The sequence below is a fragment of the Malus domestica genome, chromosome 16 (genome assembly GCF_042453785.1).
Source record: "Malus domestica chromosome 16, GDT2T_hap1".
NCBI classification, from domain to species: Eukaryota; Viridiplantae; Streptophyta; class Magnoliopsida; order Rosales; family Rosaceae; genus Malus; species Malus domestica.
In genome coordinates, this window is record NC_091676.1 from 39,796,006 (window position 1) to 39,811,273 (window position 15,268).

At 40.7% G+C, this 15,268-nt stretch overlaps 1 protein-coding gene across 1 annotated transcript; it reads right to left on the reverse strand.

Moving 5' to 3' along the window:
- Window positions 1–1,227: 1,227 nt before the first annotated feature.
- On the reverse strand, window positions 1,228–3,541 carry LOC139193161 (uncharacterized). Its single transcript, XM_070816141.1, has 3 exons — window positions 3,280–3,541; window positions 2,088–2,892; window positions 1,228–1,273 (listed from the first exon to the last, which is right to left on the reverse strand). Exons 1-3 carry the CDS (start codon window positions 3,539–3,541, stop codon window positions 1,228–1,230), a joined length of 1,113 nt encoding a protein of 370 aa, XP_070672242.1.
- Window positions 3,542–15,268: the final 11,727 nt, after the last annotated feature.

Below are 15,268 nucleotides of genomic sequence, written 5' to 3' on the forward strand. Positions count from 1 at the left end.
ACATACCCAAGGATCACTTCCCCCACACTTGTTTTCTGCAATACATTGATCAAAAGGAATTCATTTTGAGTCATGCTTACTATTCTTCAAGAACAAGGTTAGGGATGGTCCTAATCTAGGCTAGGTAAGGATAATGTGGGTTAACAAACAATATAGGCTAAACAAGGCTCAACGGGGTTAAACCTACAAAAACAAATGCATGGAATGAAGGCTTTTTGGCTATGGTGGTAACTACTAACTTCATCTTGAATATGTGTTATGCAATTCAATAACATGTTTTGAATGAAATTGGCATGAGTTCTAGTGTTTGGAACTAAATGATGAAACGCCTTCTAAGTAGTAACCAAGCAAAGAATAATGAGATCATGCAACGACTTTAGAAAACAAGAATGCACAGATTTTAACTCTCCAAATGAACATTTAGGCTCAAGTCTCATAAGGTTGTAGCGTTTGTTTGAGTTCCTTCCTTCAAGCATGTTACAAAAACTGATTTTTCCTTTATGATTACATGTGAATTCATAAGTTATAACCACAACCAAGCATAAACCAAAGAGTAAATCAAACTTTCATCCATGTTTATAACTCTCTTTAACAGTCATGCAATTACAAACCGAATCCTCATCATTGTGTTGGAAGGTACTCTAAGACACAAACAAACACACAAAACAACTTTAAAACGACTCTTTTTGGGTTTTTCAAAACATTTTTTCAAATTTTTATGGGATTTTCGAATTTTTATGTCAAAACACACTAAAACACACCAAAACAGCCTAAAAACACCTAAAAACAGCAAGGAACAACATTTGAAATTATGGGTGATAAAACCCTACGAATTGGTATCAAAACACTTTGGTTACCCCCCCACACTTAAATCAAACATTGTCCTCAATGTTTCAAGCATAAACTAACACAAATAACCAACAAACAAAGAAAACAGCAACTAAACAATCTAACATGGCAGAAACGTAATAACAACAAAGAGAAGGGTTTAGGAACGCAAATCTGGAATTGGAGTGCTCTCCAGGTCTTCCTTTGTCGAATGCATGGGTTGCCTCCCAAGTAGCGCTTTCTTTAACGTCTTGCAGCCGGACGATGCTCCATTGAAGGTTTATGGAATCCCACGGCATGGAGGGGTTTTTCCACTACCTGTCCTACGAAATACTTCATTCTTTGGGTCCTTGAATGGGATGGGATAATGATCCTTTCTTATTGTCGTGTTTTGCTTATCTAAATCAACACGAACTCTCCCACCACGTTGTCTTCGATTAGGTACCTGCACCGTACAAGGTAGCAACCTATTAGTTGGAATGGGAATCAAAATTGGAATAGGTGGCTTACCTTTGTACGGCAAAGAAGTGGTAGCACTATGGACAGATGCACAAGGGGTGCACGCGGCCAGATTTGGTGATTTCAAGGTTGGGGCCGTGCACTCTTTGTTGTTCACTCCAATTCCTTCCTCGATGGTGGGTTGTGGTACATTCTTCTTGACTAGTGTTGAACATTCCTACCCTATATTTTCAATTACATTAATAGCACAACAAGAACGAACATCATTAGTATTCTCAACCGATTCAGAAATCTTAAAGTTAATCATATCACCACCAAAGGCCATAGTTACTGCTCTCTTGGCCACGTCAATCTTGGTTTGAGCTGTTTTCATGAATGGTCGTCCAAGTAAGAGTGGTGATGGTGGAGAGTGGGTTGAATCCTCCATATCAAGCACACAGAAATCTGCAGGAAAAATCAAGTGGTCTACCTGCACCAAAACATCTTCCAACACTCCTTTGGGATATGCATTAGATCGATCGGCTAATTGAATAATAACTCCATCATTTTTAAGCTTTCCTAGATTCATAGATGCATAAACAGAATATGGCATGACATTTATAGATGCACCTAAATCTAACATAGCATGATCAAACCTCGTATTGCCAATAACAGAAGGGATAGTGAAACTACCTGGATCTTTGCATTTAGGTGGTAACTTTCTTTGCAACAGTGCAGATACATTCTCACTTACGTGTACCACCTCTTTCTCCCGAATCCGTTTCCTTGTTGTACAAAGCTTCTTCAAAAACTTGGCATACTTCGGGATTTGCTTTATAGCATCAAGGAGTGGGATATTGACATGCACCTTCTTAAACATCTCGAGAACATCTTTCTCCTCTTCTTCGTTCTTGGCTTGCAAAAATCTACTAGGAAACGGTACATTCGGAGGAATGACATTAGAATTAACTTGAATTGGACCTTCCTTACCTATGGTGGCCGTATTGGAATGCTTGGGTGGTTGCGGCAAGGGTGTTTCTACCCTTGCCGTGGCCTTTGCTTGGTTCTCCTCCTCAATTTGCAACTTCTCGTCCTTCTTGGGGGCAGATCTCAATGGTTGTGGCTCAGTTCCTACTTCTTTTCCGCTCCTTAGCATGATGGCCTTGGCAGTTTCGAATCCTCCCCTCGGATTGACAACGGTTGAACTTGGCAACTTGCCTTGCTCTCGAAATTGGCCCATGAACTCCGCAATCTGCCCTACTTGCTTCTCCAACTCATCCATCCTTTTGTCTCTATTTTGCATACCTTGCGCCATAGAAGTTAGTAATTGAAAAATCTGATCATTATCAATAGACGAACCTGAATTGGTATGGGTAGGTTGTGCTTGAGGTTGTATGGGTGCAAATGGCTTTTGATAGAAACCCGGGGGTTGTTGCCTAAATGTGCTTTGTTGTTGGCCTTGCTGGGGTTCTCGCCATTTGAAGTTTGGATGATCTCTCCAACCGGGATTGTAGGTATTAGAGAAGGGATCACTTCTTTGTTGATATGGCTGCCCAAGACCCATGGCATTGAGGGTCTCCCACCCTCCATTCTCTATCAATTGTGGGCACTTGTCCGTAAGGTGTCCTTGCATAGAGCACACGCCACACGCACTTACATTTTGTACTTTTGGTCCTTCCACAACCTGAGAAAGAAGAGTAGTAAGGTTAGCTATTTGATTTTGAAGTTCGGAGATGGCACTTACCTCATTCACTTGGTGTTGCCGTGGGTTTGTCCTTTGTCCAACACCTTCGTATTGTTGAGCGTTCAACGCTCGATTGGCAATCAAAGTCTTTGCTACCGTGGGGGTTTTGTCCACCAAGGCTCCTCCTGCTGAGGCGTCTAGCATTTGACGTTTGATTGGTAGAAGCCCCTCGTAGAAGTATTGTAGAAGAAGCTCTTCCTTCATTTGATGTTGTGGACAAGAAGCAACAAGAGATTTAAAACGTTCATAATAAGTAGGAAAAGATTCACCTTCATCTTGTTGAATTCCACTTATCCTTTTTCGTAGGAGGATGACTCGAGAAGTTGGGAAGAACTTTTCCAAAAAGGCTCGCTTCATGCTCTCCCAAGATGTGACAGTTCCGAGAGCTAGTTCATACAGCCAATCTTTCGCCTTTTCTAAAAGAGAAAAGGGAAAGGCCTTCATCTTCAAAATACTTCCATCAACATTGATGGGGGTCATGCTTGAACACACCACTTCGATTTCTTTCAAGTGCTTGTTAGGATCCTCCATGGACAACCCATGGTACTTCGGAATGTGGTGTAGCAAACTTGACTTCAACTCGAATTCTTTGGTCTTTCCTTGGGCAGCCGCGGGGTATTGGATGCATAGGGGTGCGGCATTGTCCAATCCCGAAGCCGAAAGCTCCTTGATTGTACGATTGTCTTGTGCCATGACTGCCTCTACTTCACCCACTCTTGCCGCGGGTTCCTCTTCTTCAAACTCAACTTCGGCTTCTGAATTTGAACTTGATTCACTAGGTTCGGGATTCTTCCTCTTTCGTCTCAACTCTCTCTCAAAATCGTCGTCAAAGTCCAAGATGTCTTCACAAACCGGATGAGAACTCCGAGTCATAAACTAGTACATAAAACAAGAAAACAAAACAAACTCAGAATCTGGAACGAATTAAAACAGAAATAAAACAATCCAAGGGATTAGCAACTTTGCTAATCCCCGGCAATGGCGCCAAAAATTTGATGCGAAATATTTAAGCGCACAAATTAAACCCTCTTTTTATCAATTGTAGCAAAATACGTAAGTAGGGATCGTTCTAGGCCGGGGATTAAGAGGGATTGCAAAATCACTTGGAATTGACTCAAAAACGTAAAAAACAAGTTTAAAACACTAACTATACTCAAAGAATGTGAAACTATAACTTAAAACACCAAAACAAACCAAAAGACTCAAAATAACACAAAAACACTCAAAACTGCCTTAAAACCACTTTCTGGGCAGTTTTGAACTCTAAACAAGATTTTGACGAAAATAGGTTTTAACTTGACTCAAAACACTTAAAAACACAAACTAACACACTTTCTAACTAATTTGACACTTGAAAACAAAGGGGGATTTGGTTTTTAAGAAATTGAAAACAAAATATAAACTTGTAAATCAAAACAGATTTTAAAACGAATTTGGTTTAGATGAATGGATGGAAAGCTAGCTAAAGGGTTCATCTCCACACATGTTATACTTGCATTCAAAACGATTTCCAATTGCTTTTCAATAACCCATGAATTCTCAACGCCCCAAGTTAATTAGGTCCGCTTAAATTAACCCTCAGATTTTCCTTAAGTTATTGAATTGGATGAATTGCATACGACACCCCAAAGCATTCCCCACAAGTTACCTACATGAAAGCGCATAATAGAGATTCAAGCAAGGATCATTAAGTTCTATGAAAATCATAAGCATTGACGAGGCACTCGTAACTATGAAAGCGCATGATACTTATGCCAAGAATTTACTTAACGCGATTGTGATCAACAACCTTTACTACTTGTGAATATAAGTTCATAACAATTAATTGAAATTTCCTTATATCCTAGCATCAAATTCATGCATGCAAACTAAGCGGGCCCTCTTAACCAACATACACAAACCAGTTTTAATTCACATAGATAAGTAAATTGAATTCACAACTTATGAAACGCAATTAGAAGTAATCAAATCATATAGCAAGCATAAACATGGTTTTGAATCCCCCCTAGCCAAGGGGGGTTTAGTTCCTCATACTCGCAAAGCAAAGATACATAAAATTAGACATTAAAATCAAAGGAAAGAAAACACCTAAAATGCTCCAACTTGGACAGCAGGTGCATCAATGGATCTCCCTTCCTCCTTGCTGCGGCATGAAGCTTGTGGACAGGTTTTTGGGTGGATTTATGGTGCAGAATGAATGGGCAATGGTATGGAAGGGTTTAGGGTTGATGGATGGTGCAGCTAGGGATGTTTTTAGGTAGGAATTATGGTGAATGGTGGTGGGAAGCTGCGGCAGAGATGTGGGACAGATTTCTGGCGTGAATGATGTATATGGGAGGTGGTATTTCAGCCAAAGGGTTAATATGAGTATATATAGGCACTTCAAACCCTAGGGGAATCAGATATGGACTTGTATAATTAAAACCCATCAGGAAAAGGCTTAAAACAATCAGATTTTGAATGGGAAAAGGCCTCCTAGGTGCGGCAGGTAAGGGATAAGGTGGATAAGGCTTCTAGAAAGCCTTGCAAGGCAAGGAAATCAGATTTCTAGAAGGGAATAGGTGCGGCACTAAGGGATAAGGCTGATTGTGAAGGGATAAGGTGTCCTAAAGTGTTTAGGACTCCTCTTTGGAACTGAAATCTTTGTACATTAGGATTAGGAAAGTTTGTCTTTGTCAATCCTTCATCATCTTGGATTCCTTTTCCCTCTTGGACTTGGAAAACTTCTTTGTTGCTGAAACTTGATGCCATTTGGATTTAACTTTCCTACTTCAAGTAGGAAACCTTGTTTGAGTAGGAAACTTCATTCGTCTAGGAATCCATCTTCAATTAGGAATCCTTGATTGATTAGGACTCCTTCTTGGACTAGGATTGCTTCTTCAATTAGGCGCTTTCCTACTTCGACTAGGAATCCTTGCTCAAGTAGGAAACATCATCTTCCAATCTTCAATTTCATCCAAACCCTTGGCTCCAAATATGTGAAATCCATTCCAAGCTCCATTTTTGCTCAAAAAGGCTCCAAATTGCATCGTTTTATGTAATATGCCCTTAAAACCTGAAAACACATGAAACTAGCTTAAAAGACTTCTTTAACTAAGAAAATATAACGAAAATGCATAAGAACTAGCTAACTAAGGCGCATAAATATGCTCCTATCAGGCTGGAATTTTGTGTAGAGGGCAAAGGCCCATAAGCCCAAAATAGCTCCAACCAGGTGATCAAAAGTACGCCCAGTACTCCAAAATTATTTGGCAACCTGCCGCTATTAGCACCAATCAGGTGATCAAAAGTACGCCCAGTACTCCAAAATTATTCGGCAACCCGCCGCTATTACTACCAACCAGGTGATAAAATATACAACCCGTACTCTAATATCATTTGGCAACTAGCCATCCATGCCACCAACCAGGTGATGAAATGTACAACTCGTACTCTAATATCATTTGGCAACTAGCCATTAATGCCACCAACCAGCTGATGAAATGTACAACCCGTACTCTCCTTCATGCCACCAACCAGGTGATCAAAAGTACGCCCAGTACTCCAAAATTATACATGAACAGCACTCATGTCATTCATACATAAACATTCATGAACATTACTCATGACAATCATACATAAACATTCATGACCATCATTCATATCAACATTCATGAGCATCACTCATGTCAACATCTATGAGCATCACTCATGTCAATCAACATAAACATTCATGAGCATTACTCATGTCAATCAGCTTCAAAAGCTTCATTTACAGAGCTCTAGCTTCAAAAGCTTCATTTACAAAAGCTTTAGCTTCAAAAGCTTCATTTACAGAGCTCCAGCTTCAAAGCTTCACTTGCAAAGCTTCACCTACAAAGCTTCAGTGCAGAGTATACAGATACCACCTCCGAACAACCGCCACTTCGGCCCATACATGGATTCAATTTAAAGTCTCCAGCCAATAGACTCTATTGACCGAAGACTTGGGGGACTACATTATGTACCATATATTGGGCTTCAACTGGGCCTCATGAAAAATACTTGGGGGACTTAGCACATTATTCATGTATTAAGGAGCGAGCCCTTATTCTATAAAAGGGACTCCCTCACTTTCATTAGAGAGCACCCATTATTCATGTATTGAGGAGCGAGCCTTTATTTTATAAAAGGGACTCCCTCACCTTCATTAGAGAGCAACGCCGCCAGTTGAGCAACCGCCTCGCCTCGAGCATCACTCCTAGCCCATCACTTATGTATTGAGGAGCGAGCCCTTATTCTATAAAAGGGACTCCCTCACCTTCATTAGAGAGTAACGCCGCCAGCTGAGCAACTGCCTCGCCGCGAGCATCACTCATAACCCATCACTTATGTATTGAGGAGAAAACCCTTATTCTATAAAAGGGACTCTCTCACCACCATTAGAGAGCATCGCCGCCTACTGAGCAACCGTCTCGCCGCGAGCATCAACTCTAGCCCATCATTTATGTATTGAGGAACGAGCCCTTATTCTATAAAAGGAACTCCTTCAACATCATTATAGAGCATTAACTCTAGCCCATCATTTATGTATTGAGGAACGAGCCCTTATTCTATAAAAGGGACTCCCTCAACATCATTAGAAAGCATTAACTCTAGCCCATCATTCATGTATTAAGGAGCGAGCCCTTATTTTATAAAAGGAACTCCCTCACCTTCAAACGCCACAAGCCGAGCCAACCAAGGCAACATAAGCCATGAGCCGAGCAGCCTCGCAACGTGTGTTACTTCTAGTTGAGCATCATTTCAGATTGAGCACCGCCTCATATCGAGCATCAGTTCAAGACAACATCTAGTTACTTCGGCCCACACATGGATTGAATTTTAAGTCTCCAGCCAAAAGACTCTCTTGACTGAAGACTTGGGGGACTACTGTTTATACCATATTTAGGACCTCCGTATTTAGACCTCGTATAAATACTCGGGGGACTTAAATGTAATTATGTAATAAAGGAAGGGGCAAATATGTAATTAGGGGAGGAGCCCTTATTCTATAAAAGGGCCTCATCACCCTCACAAACCCTAAGCCTCTCCTATCTAGAGCAAAGCTCTCACACTCTCCCTCACAAATACTCTCAGAGAAATACAATCAGTGTGGACGTAACCCAAACATTGGGGTGAACCACGATACATCTTGTGTTATTTACATTTCTTACAGATTCACGGTCGGATTTACGTTGTTCCAAGACCTCCGGTTTTGTGCATCAATAGAAGGCAATATATTTAATGTCTTTGTCTGCCTTAGATTCCGATATAAAGTCATCCTAAGGGTCGAGGCCAATATTGAACTCCTTAAAGTTCCTCGTTGAGCCTTAAGGTTTTGACCACTATGCGAGGTTGATGATCAGAATGGGTACCTCTACTCGAATGAGCTTGCAAATAAGGTTGAAACTTAAAACTACGCAGGAAAGGGTGCTGGCTTGATCTCTCTCAATTCCCTTCACTTTGAATGGAGTAAGGTATCAAATTACTTGATGATAGGTAGATGGGACGACTCTCATAATGTGTATCCATTTTCGTCCCAAAATTGCATTGTGGGGAGATGGGGCGTGAGGACATGGAAGTTGATCATAGGATTATAGGGGTCGGCCACGACATGCAGTTTAAGGGTTCCCAAGGTTTGGATAGGTGTACCTTCGAAAGCCATCAGAGTTGATCGAGTTTTGGTGAAGTCGTTGAGTAGCTCCATACGCTCCACAATATCCTTAAAGTAACAATGAGGGTGTCATCTTGAGGGTTGCACACCTCTTCCAAGTCTTTGTTTAAGAACATTATGATATTGTCGTCGATGGGGAGTGGTTTGTTGATTGAGGTCACCATCTTTGGATTTTTACAAGCAATTTTCTGCTCCTTTCGCGAAGACCTTACATACTCCTGAGTCCCATAAATATAGTTTATATGGAGTGTAGGCCTCTTTACATGTTTTTCTTCCTTTTCATTCTTGTCCATCAAAGCCTCTCCTCGAGTATTGCCTTGTTTACCCTCATTCGCCTTCTTGGCTACAAATTCCCAGCAATGGCCACGATCAAGCAGATCCTCAATAAACTCTTTGAGGTTTCTATAGTTTCTCGTCATGTAGTCGTAGGCCTTGTGATAGTTGTAATACTCATTGGCATTTAGATTCAGATTCACCATCGGACATGGCTTTTGGAAAGAAAAAAATGGCTTACCCCGAATCTTGTTCAAGATGTTGTTGAGGGAAATTTTTAGCAGTGTGAAAGAGGGCAAATCTTTACTAGGCTTTTCGTGTGGCTCCAAACGATCCATGTGTCTCCAAGCAATCTACGTGCCTCAGGTGCCCATGTTTGCCTCCCTTGTGTTCGTGCCGGGGTTCGCTCACTTTCCTGTCAATTGTCTACGGTCTTGGAGTTGAAGAATAAGCCATAATTACATTGTTTGCAAGGGAATATGAATGTGAACTCTCAATGGAAACACCAAACAGCCACGCCATTTGGCACAGTCTAACATTTCACGTGAGCGAGAAGGTACTACGCAATTTAGGCATGACAACCTAGTACTTAGCCCGTACTCCGGAGTGAATCAATTCGCTCTAATGGCGCGTTTACGTAACCGTAATGAAAAAATAGGACGAATTGAATTGAGGAGGAGTTGGAATGAGGAGAAGTTAGAATCGGATTCATATTGAAGCTGTTTACTTAAATGTTCTAGAATTGGAATAGAAATGACACTAATTTCATAAAGCTGTTTACTAATTCAGCAGAATCGGAATATAAACTAGGGAACTTTAAACAAAAGCACCCGGTACCGTTCACTTTAACGAAAAACCATATTTTTACACTAAAAATTCAATCCTGATACTATTCACTTTACCCTTTATTTTGTCCTTATCATTAAAACTCAAAGTTTTCAAGCCATTTTCATTAGTTTTCCTTATAAACTAGTATGATTACTTAAATGTTGTCCTAATTCAAATATTTTATATACTTTTTTTTAATAAAATTTGATATAATATATAATAATAATAAAAATTAAATTACTTTTTTATTTCATAGACACACTAAAATGCTTTTGTTTATTTTTTGTAAATTTAAGTATTTACTTTAATATTTAAATTTTCTCGCTCATATTTGTAGTTTCTTCTCTTCAACATATGCATGGAGTTGTGCATAATGTGAATGAGCATGGAGTTATGCATAATGTGAATGAGGGCATAATGGGAAGACCAAATGCATTCCTGATTCTCTCACCCTCTTGGAATTCAAATACCTCATCTATCCAGGGAATCCCACTCCTCCAATTTCAGGAATTGCATTCCTTGTTTCGGGTGGGGTCCACCACACTATTGATTCCCTAGTATTTAGTGAACATTGGAGTAATCTGTAATCAGAATTCAATTCTCTTTTTTGATTATCATTGCCCTTACGTAAACATACTCTGAGTGCTTTGACTACGGATACAAGATTGATTACTTCAATCACGCCAGGAACCACCTGATTAGATCATTCCCCTGCAGGGGGAGGGTTTGGCCCTCTATTCACTCCTGGCTTGCACTGGGGAATGGATGTACACTGCATTCACTTCGGGGAGGTGGTATTTTGGGCCTTACACTAAGTTTGGGAGGTAATGATTTCCCGAATCAATGCTACCCAGGGGAATTTTGAGCTCTGTCTCAAGCCCACAAACTTAATCGCATTATGCTCTGTTACTTATTTTATTTCTCAAAGTTTGTTTACTTAGAAAAGTTTAGCAGATTAGTAATTTTTCATGCATAAGAAGGCACCAGACAAGTAAATATTCACACAAACACATGTTTTGTTATTCACGAGATACGGTATGAGCCATATTTTAGCTATAGAAATAAATATAACCAAGACATGGTGGGTAAAAATGAAAATAAAATTTATTTGTAACTGAAACACAATACATCATATAACAAAATTTTACATAATAAACTCTTGAGTTTACTACATAAAAATTTTCGAATACGCATCGCAATAAAATAGTGCACAAATTACTTGACAACCCAAAGTACAAAAAAATTAATTGAAATGAGTAAACCATGCAAATGCATAAAATATATGCAAATGAGATGCATGAATGTACTCACTCCCTTCTAATCCCACTAATGCATACCTAAGGCACCCAAGTCTGCACTTCTCATACCTTGCTTATTCCACTTGGCTCTGAATATCTTAGAATATGAGTTAACTGCCGTTCATCCCTTAAGCTCAATTTTCTTAATTAAATTCTCAATTTTCACTTTGTTACATAGGCACCTCCCTTAACACCCATTTATATACTTAAGTCTTAATATGTGTTCCAATAGAAACACACCAAATGTTAAGCTAATCATTGACAATGGCATGTGTTCAAATGCAAAGAGACATGTGTTAAGTTAATCAATATCAAGCAAGGTGGATAGAAGCATCTAAGGCTACGTTGAGCTTTATCTTAAGCTTTCTTCCTAGATCAAAACACATTGGTAAGTCTACTAAGTAATAAGCTAGCCAAATGGTGATGAATTAGAAGCTCCAACCCATGAAAAGCGTAACAAAACAATCTTATATATATATAACTGCAAACTTAATGCATATCATTTTACAATTTATAATGAGATGTTAATTAGTACAAACATCTCTAGTTGGAAAAATTTAAGTATAAAAGTATTAGCTAGACTCAAAAATATATTTTTGTGGTGAAAGAAACTCTACTAACTTACATGTCAAAAATATGAGTTCTTGTATACGTAGTATAAAGGAAGCCCAAAAAATCATTATATTTGAACTAAATATAAGTACCTACACACACATTTATGTACTCATTTTTTTATACGGGATCTTACATGTTTAATATATAAGTCCCAATATAAGGGTTCAAGTTAGTACAACGGTTTTGGGGAGACAAGCCCTCACCCTTAGAAATGGAAGATTTTGAAGACTATTTAGCATACTTAGCCAAGAACATCAATTTTGAAGGAGTGTCTATCACTGGATCAAATGCGTATTATGCCCATCTTGCTACTTTTTAGGTAAGATATTACAATGAGGGTGAGTGTTTGAACGAAGATCCGCCATCATCGCCATCCACAAGCAGAGGAAGAAAAAGATAGCGGTGATGAAGAATCATCTAAAGAATCTCAACATATTGCTGAGATTCAACTCATATCCAGAGACTGCAGGGAGAGTGCTACCGAGCAATGAATGTTGTGGAACAAATAGTAAGAAGCGACGAATATTAGCATGAAATTATGGCTAAATTGGGTACTGCATAACTTTATTTGGTAGAGATTGGTGAGAAAAAAAAAAGGTTTTTTGGCTTTAGGACTCTGGACATTGAAAGATCATATAAGAAATTGGGTATGAAAGGAAGGTTTTAATTAAAACACAAGAGCCCCATGGTGTGAAGATTAAAATGACTAGGGAAATCTCAAAGGAGGAACATTTATTTAAGGACCAATCACTGAAGGATCTCACCGTTGAAAATGAAGAGTCTTTTACGTAGAGATCGACGCGTGCAAGGATTGAAGCCAATCAATAAAACGTGTGTTTGATTCTTTAAGGAGCATGCACATGCAACAGAGGCGTTCATCATCATTGTAGTTGATTTTGTATAGTTTTAGATGTTACTGTAGACATCGAAATTTCGGTAAATAAATGTTGACCGACAAATCAAAGTTTCAACGCTCATGTATTACATAAATTTATCTAAACAAAAAATCGAAATAAGTTGGAAAAGTCATCAAACAGGACACGTGTCAACACCTGGTAGAAACGACTTATTTCATCTGGAATATTATATTCAAAATTAGGCCTTGGAAATTTCTATAAATAGAAGGCTAATTCATTCATTTGAGGGGAATTCAGATTAGACCTTGAAGCTCTGAAGCTCTGGAACTCCGAAGCTCTCAAGCAAATCCCGAAGGATCAAGAAAGCCCTTTTCGTTCTTCATCAAATCCTCCTTCAAGATCAAGCCCCGACGGCCCCTTGGATCAACAATCATCCACCTTCAAGATCAAGCTCCGACGGCCCCTTGAAGAACTTCCACCAAATTCAAGATCAAGCCCCGATGGCCCTTGAAGAAAGCGTTCTTCGTTCTTCGTTCATCGTTCTTCTAAGATCAAGCCCCGATGGCCCCTTGGATCAACAACATCAACAAATCCACACGTCCAACCGTTCTTCAAGATCAAGCCCAAAAGCCCTTGGAGATCCGTTCATCACTGTTCTTCAAAGATCAAGCCCAAAAGCCCCTTTGAAGATCCGCTTAAATCCACCTTCAAGATCAAGTCCACGGCCCTTGAAGAACGTTCATCCTTAGATCAAGCCCAACGGCCCTTTGGATCAATCGCACATCCACAAATACACACCTTACGGAGATTGAATCAGATGATCAAATTTAAGAGAGATTGTAACCCAAAATCATCAAATACAAATATTTGTTTGTGCGTGGTTGTTCTTGTCTCTTTCGTTTCAGGAATTTTCCGTGTTCACAAATTGGCACGCCCAGTGGGACTGTCTCTACCTCTCATCTCTTCCTCTGTTCAAGAAATATAAGCACGCTTCCAAAATCAATGACATCAAGGAAGGCTCAAGCTGTTCCCATAACCGGCGCAAAGAACAAAGGAGCCATCGTCGCAAGTGGTGTCACTTTGGGCATCACGACTCGAAGCAAAGCAAAAGCTACTTCTGCCACCTCTTTCACCTCTGCATCAACTCTGCCAAAGGAACGAGAGTACCCAAGGCACGAGCCTGTGATCGCCTTAGCCTCACTAAGGGCACCAAGGGGGAAAGACCAAGGGAATACCCCGAATCCATGCTCTCTGATGACGATTCAAGCGGCAGTTCAGCCATGCAAGTCATGACCACTGGAGCAACTTCAATCGACGAACAGCTTGCTCAAATGAATGAAGCAATCGCAAGACTAACTCGAACTGTGGAAGAAAAAGACTTGCAGATCGCAGCGTTAGTCAACCGACTGGAGGCGCAGGACAGCGAGAAACCCGACCCAGAGGATGATCCACTAAAGGGAGGAGCTGGCAGAGACGAAGAACCCCCGGTGAAGAAAATCGATGGGAAGCCGAAACCAGACCAAGTAGCGGCGCTCATGGGATCTCTCTCTATCCAGCAGCTGCAGGAGATGATCACCAACACCATCAGGGCACAGTACGAAGGGAGCTCCCATGCCTCCACGTTGTACTCAAAGCCTTACTCCAGGAAGATCGACGCCTTAAGGATGCCGATGGGCTATCAACCGCCGAAGTTTATGCAATTTGACGGAAAGGGAAACCCGAAGCAACATGTCGCACATTTCGTCGAAACCTGCAACAATGCAGGGACGGAGGGAGATTACCTCGCTAAGCAGTTTGTGCGCTCGTTAAAAGGAAACGCCTTTGAGTGGTACACAGACCTGGAGCCCGAGTCCATCAACAGTTGGGAACAGTTGGAAAGGGAATTCCTCAACCGCTTCTACAGTACCCGCCGCACTGTGAGCATGCTAGAGCTGACGAGCACGAAGCAATGGAAGGAAGAACCAGTCATGGACTACATCAACCGATGGCGTAATCTAAGCCTCGACTATAAGGACAGACTCTCCGAGATTTCTTCAATCGAGATGTGCATCCAGGGTATGCAATGGGGTTTACAATACATCCTTCAAGGTATCAAACCACGAACTTTTGAAGAATTAGCCACCCGTGCCCACGACATGGAGTTGAGCATCGCCCACCATGGAAAGAAGGAGCTTATCACCGATTTCAAAAGGGATAAGGTGTTTACTTCAAGAGCAGACAATCATGGGAAAAAGCCCGCCAAGGAAGCTTTTACCACCAATACCACCCCTATCAAGACCTCGTCCGCGCCCGTCAAAATCTCTTTCAATAAAGCGAGGGAGATAAAAAAAAGTGAGCATTCTCACACCCAAGATAGGTACAAAAACACCTTGAGGTAATTGGAGCAGAAGGTATACCCTTTTCCGGACTCCGACATGGACGCAATGCTGGACGACCTGCTGGAGAAGAAGGTGATTGAGTTACCCGAATGCAAATGCCCTGAAGAAATGAATCACATCAATGATCCCAAGTACTGCAAGTACCATCGTATCGTGGGTCATCATGTGGGCAAGTGTTTCATCCTAAAAGAACTCATCATGAAGTTGGCACAACAAGGACGGATTGAGCTCGACCTAGAAGACACAGCTGCGACGCACGCCACTACGGTCGTGTTCGGATCCTTTGATCCCGTGCTTCTTCAAGAAATGCCTGACCATGCTCGGCAATACTCAAA

Coding starts and splice junctions, on each gene's coding strand:
- LOC139193161 (XM_070816141.1), bottom strand. CDS start 3,541: ATGGAGGATCCTAACAAGCACTTGAAAGAAATCGAAGTGGTGTGTTCA. Junction 2,893..3,279: donor TGGAATTCAACAAGATGAAG/GTGAATCTTTTC, acceptor GCTCTATGCAAG/GACACCTTACGGACAAGTGC. Junction 1,274..2,087: donor GCTATAAAGCAAATCCCGAA/GTATGCCAAGTT, acceptor TGTACGGTGCAG/GTACCTAATCGAAGACAACG.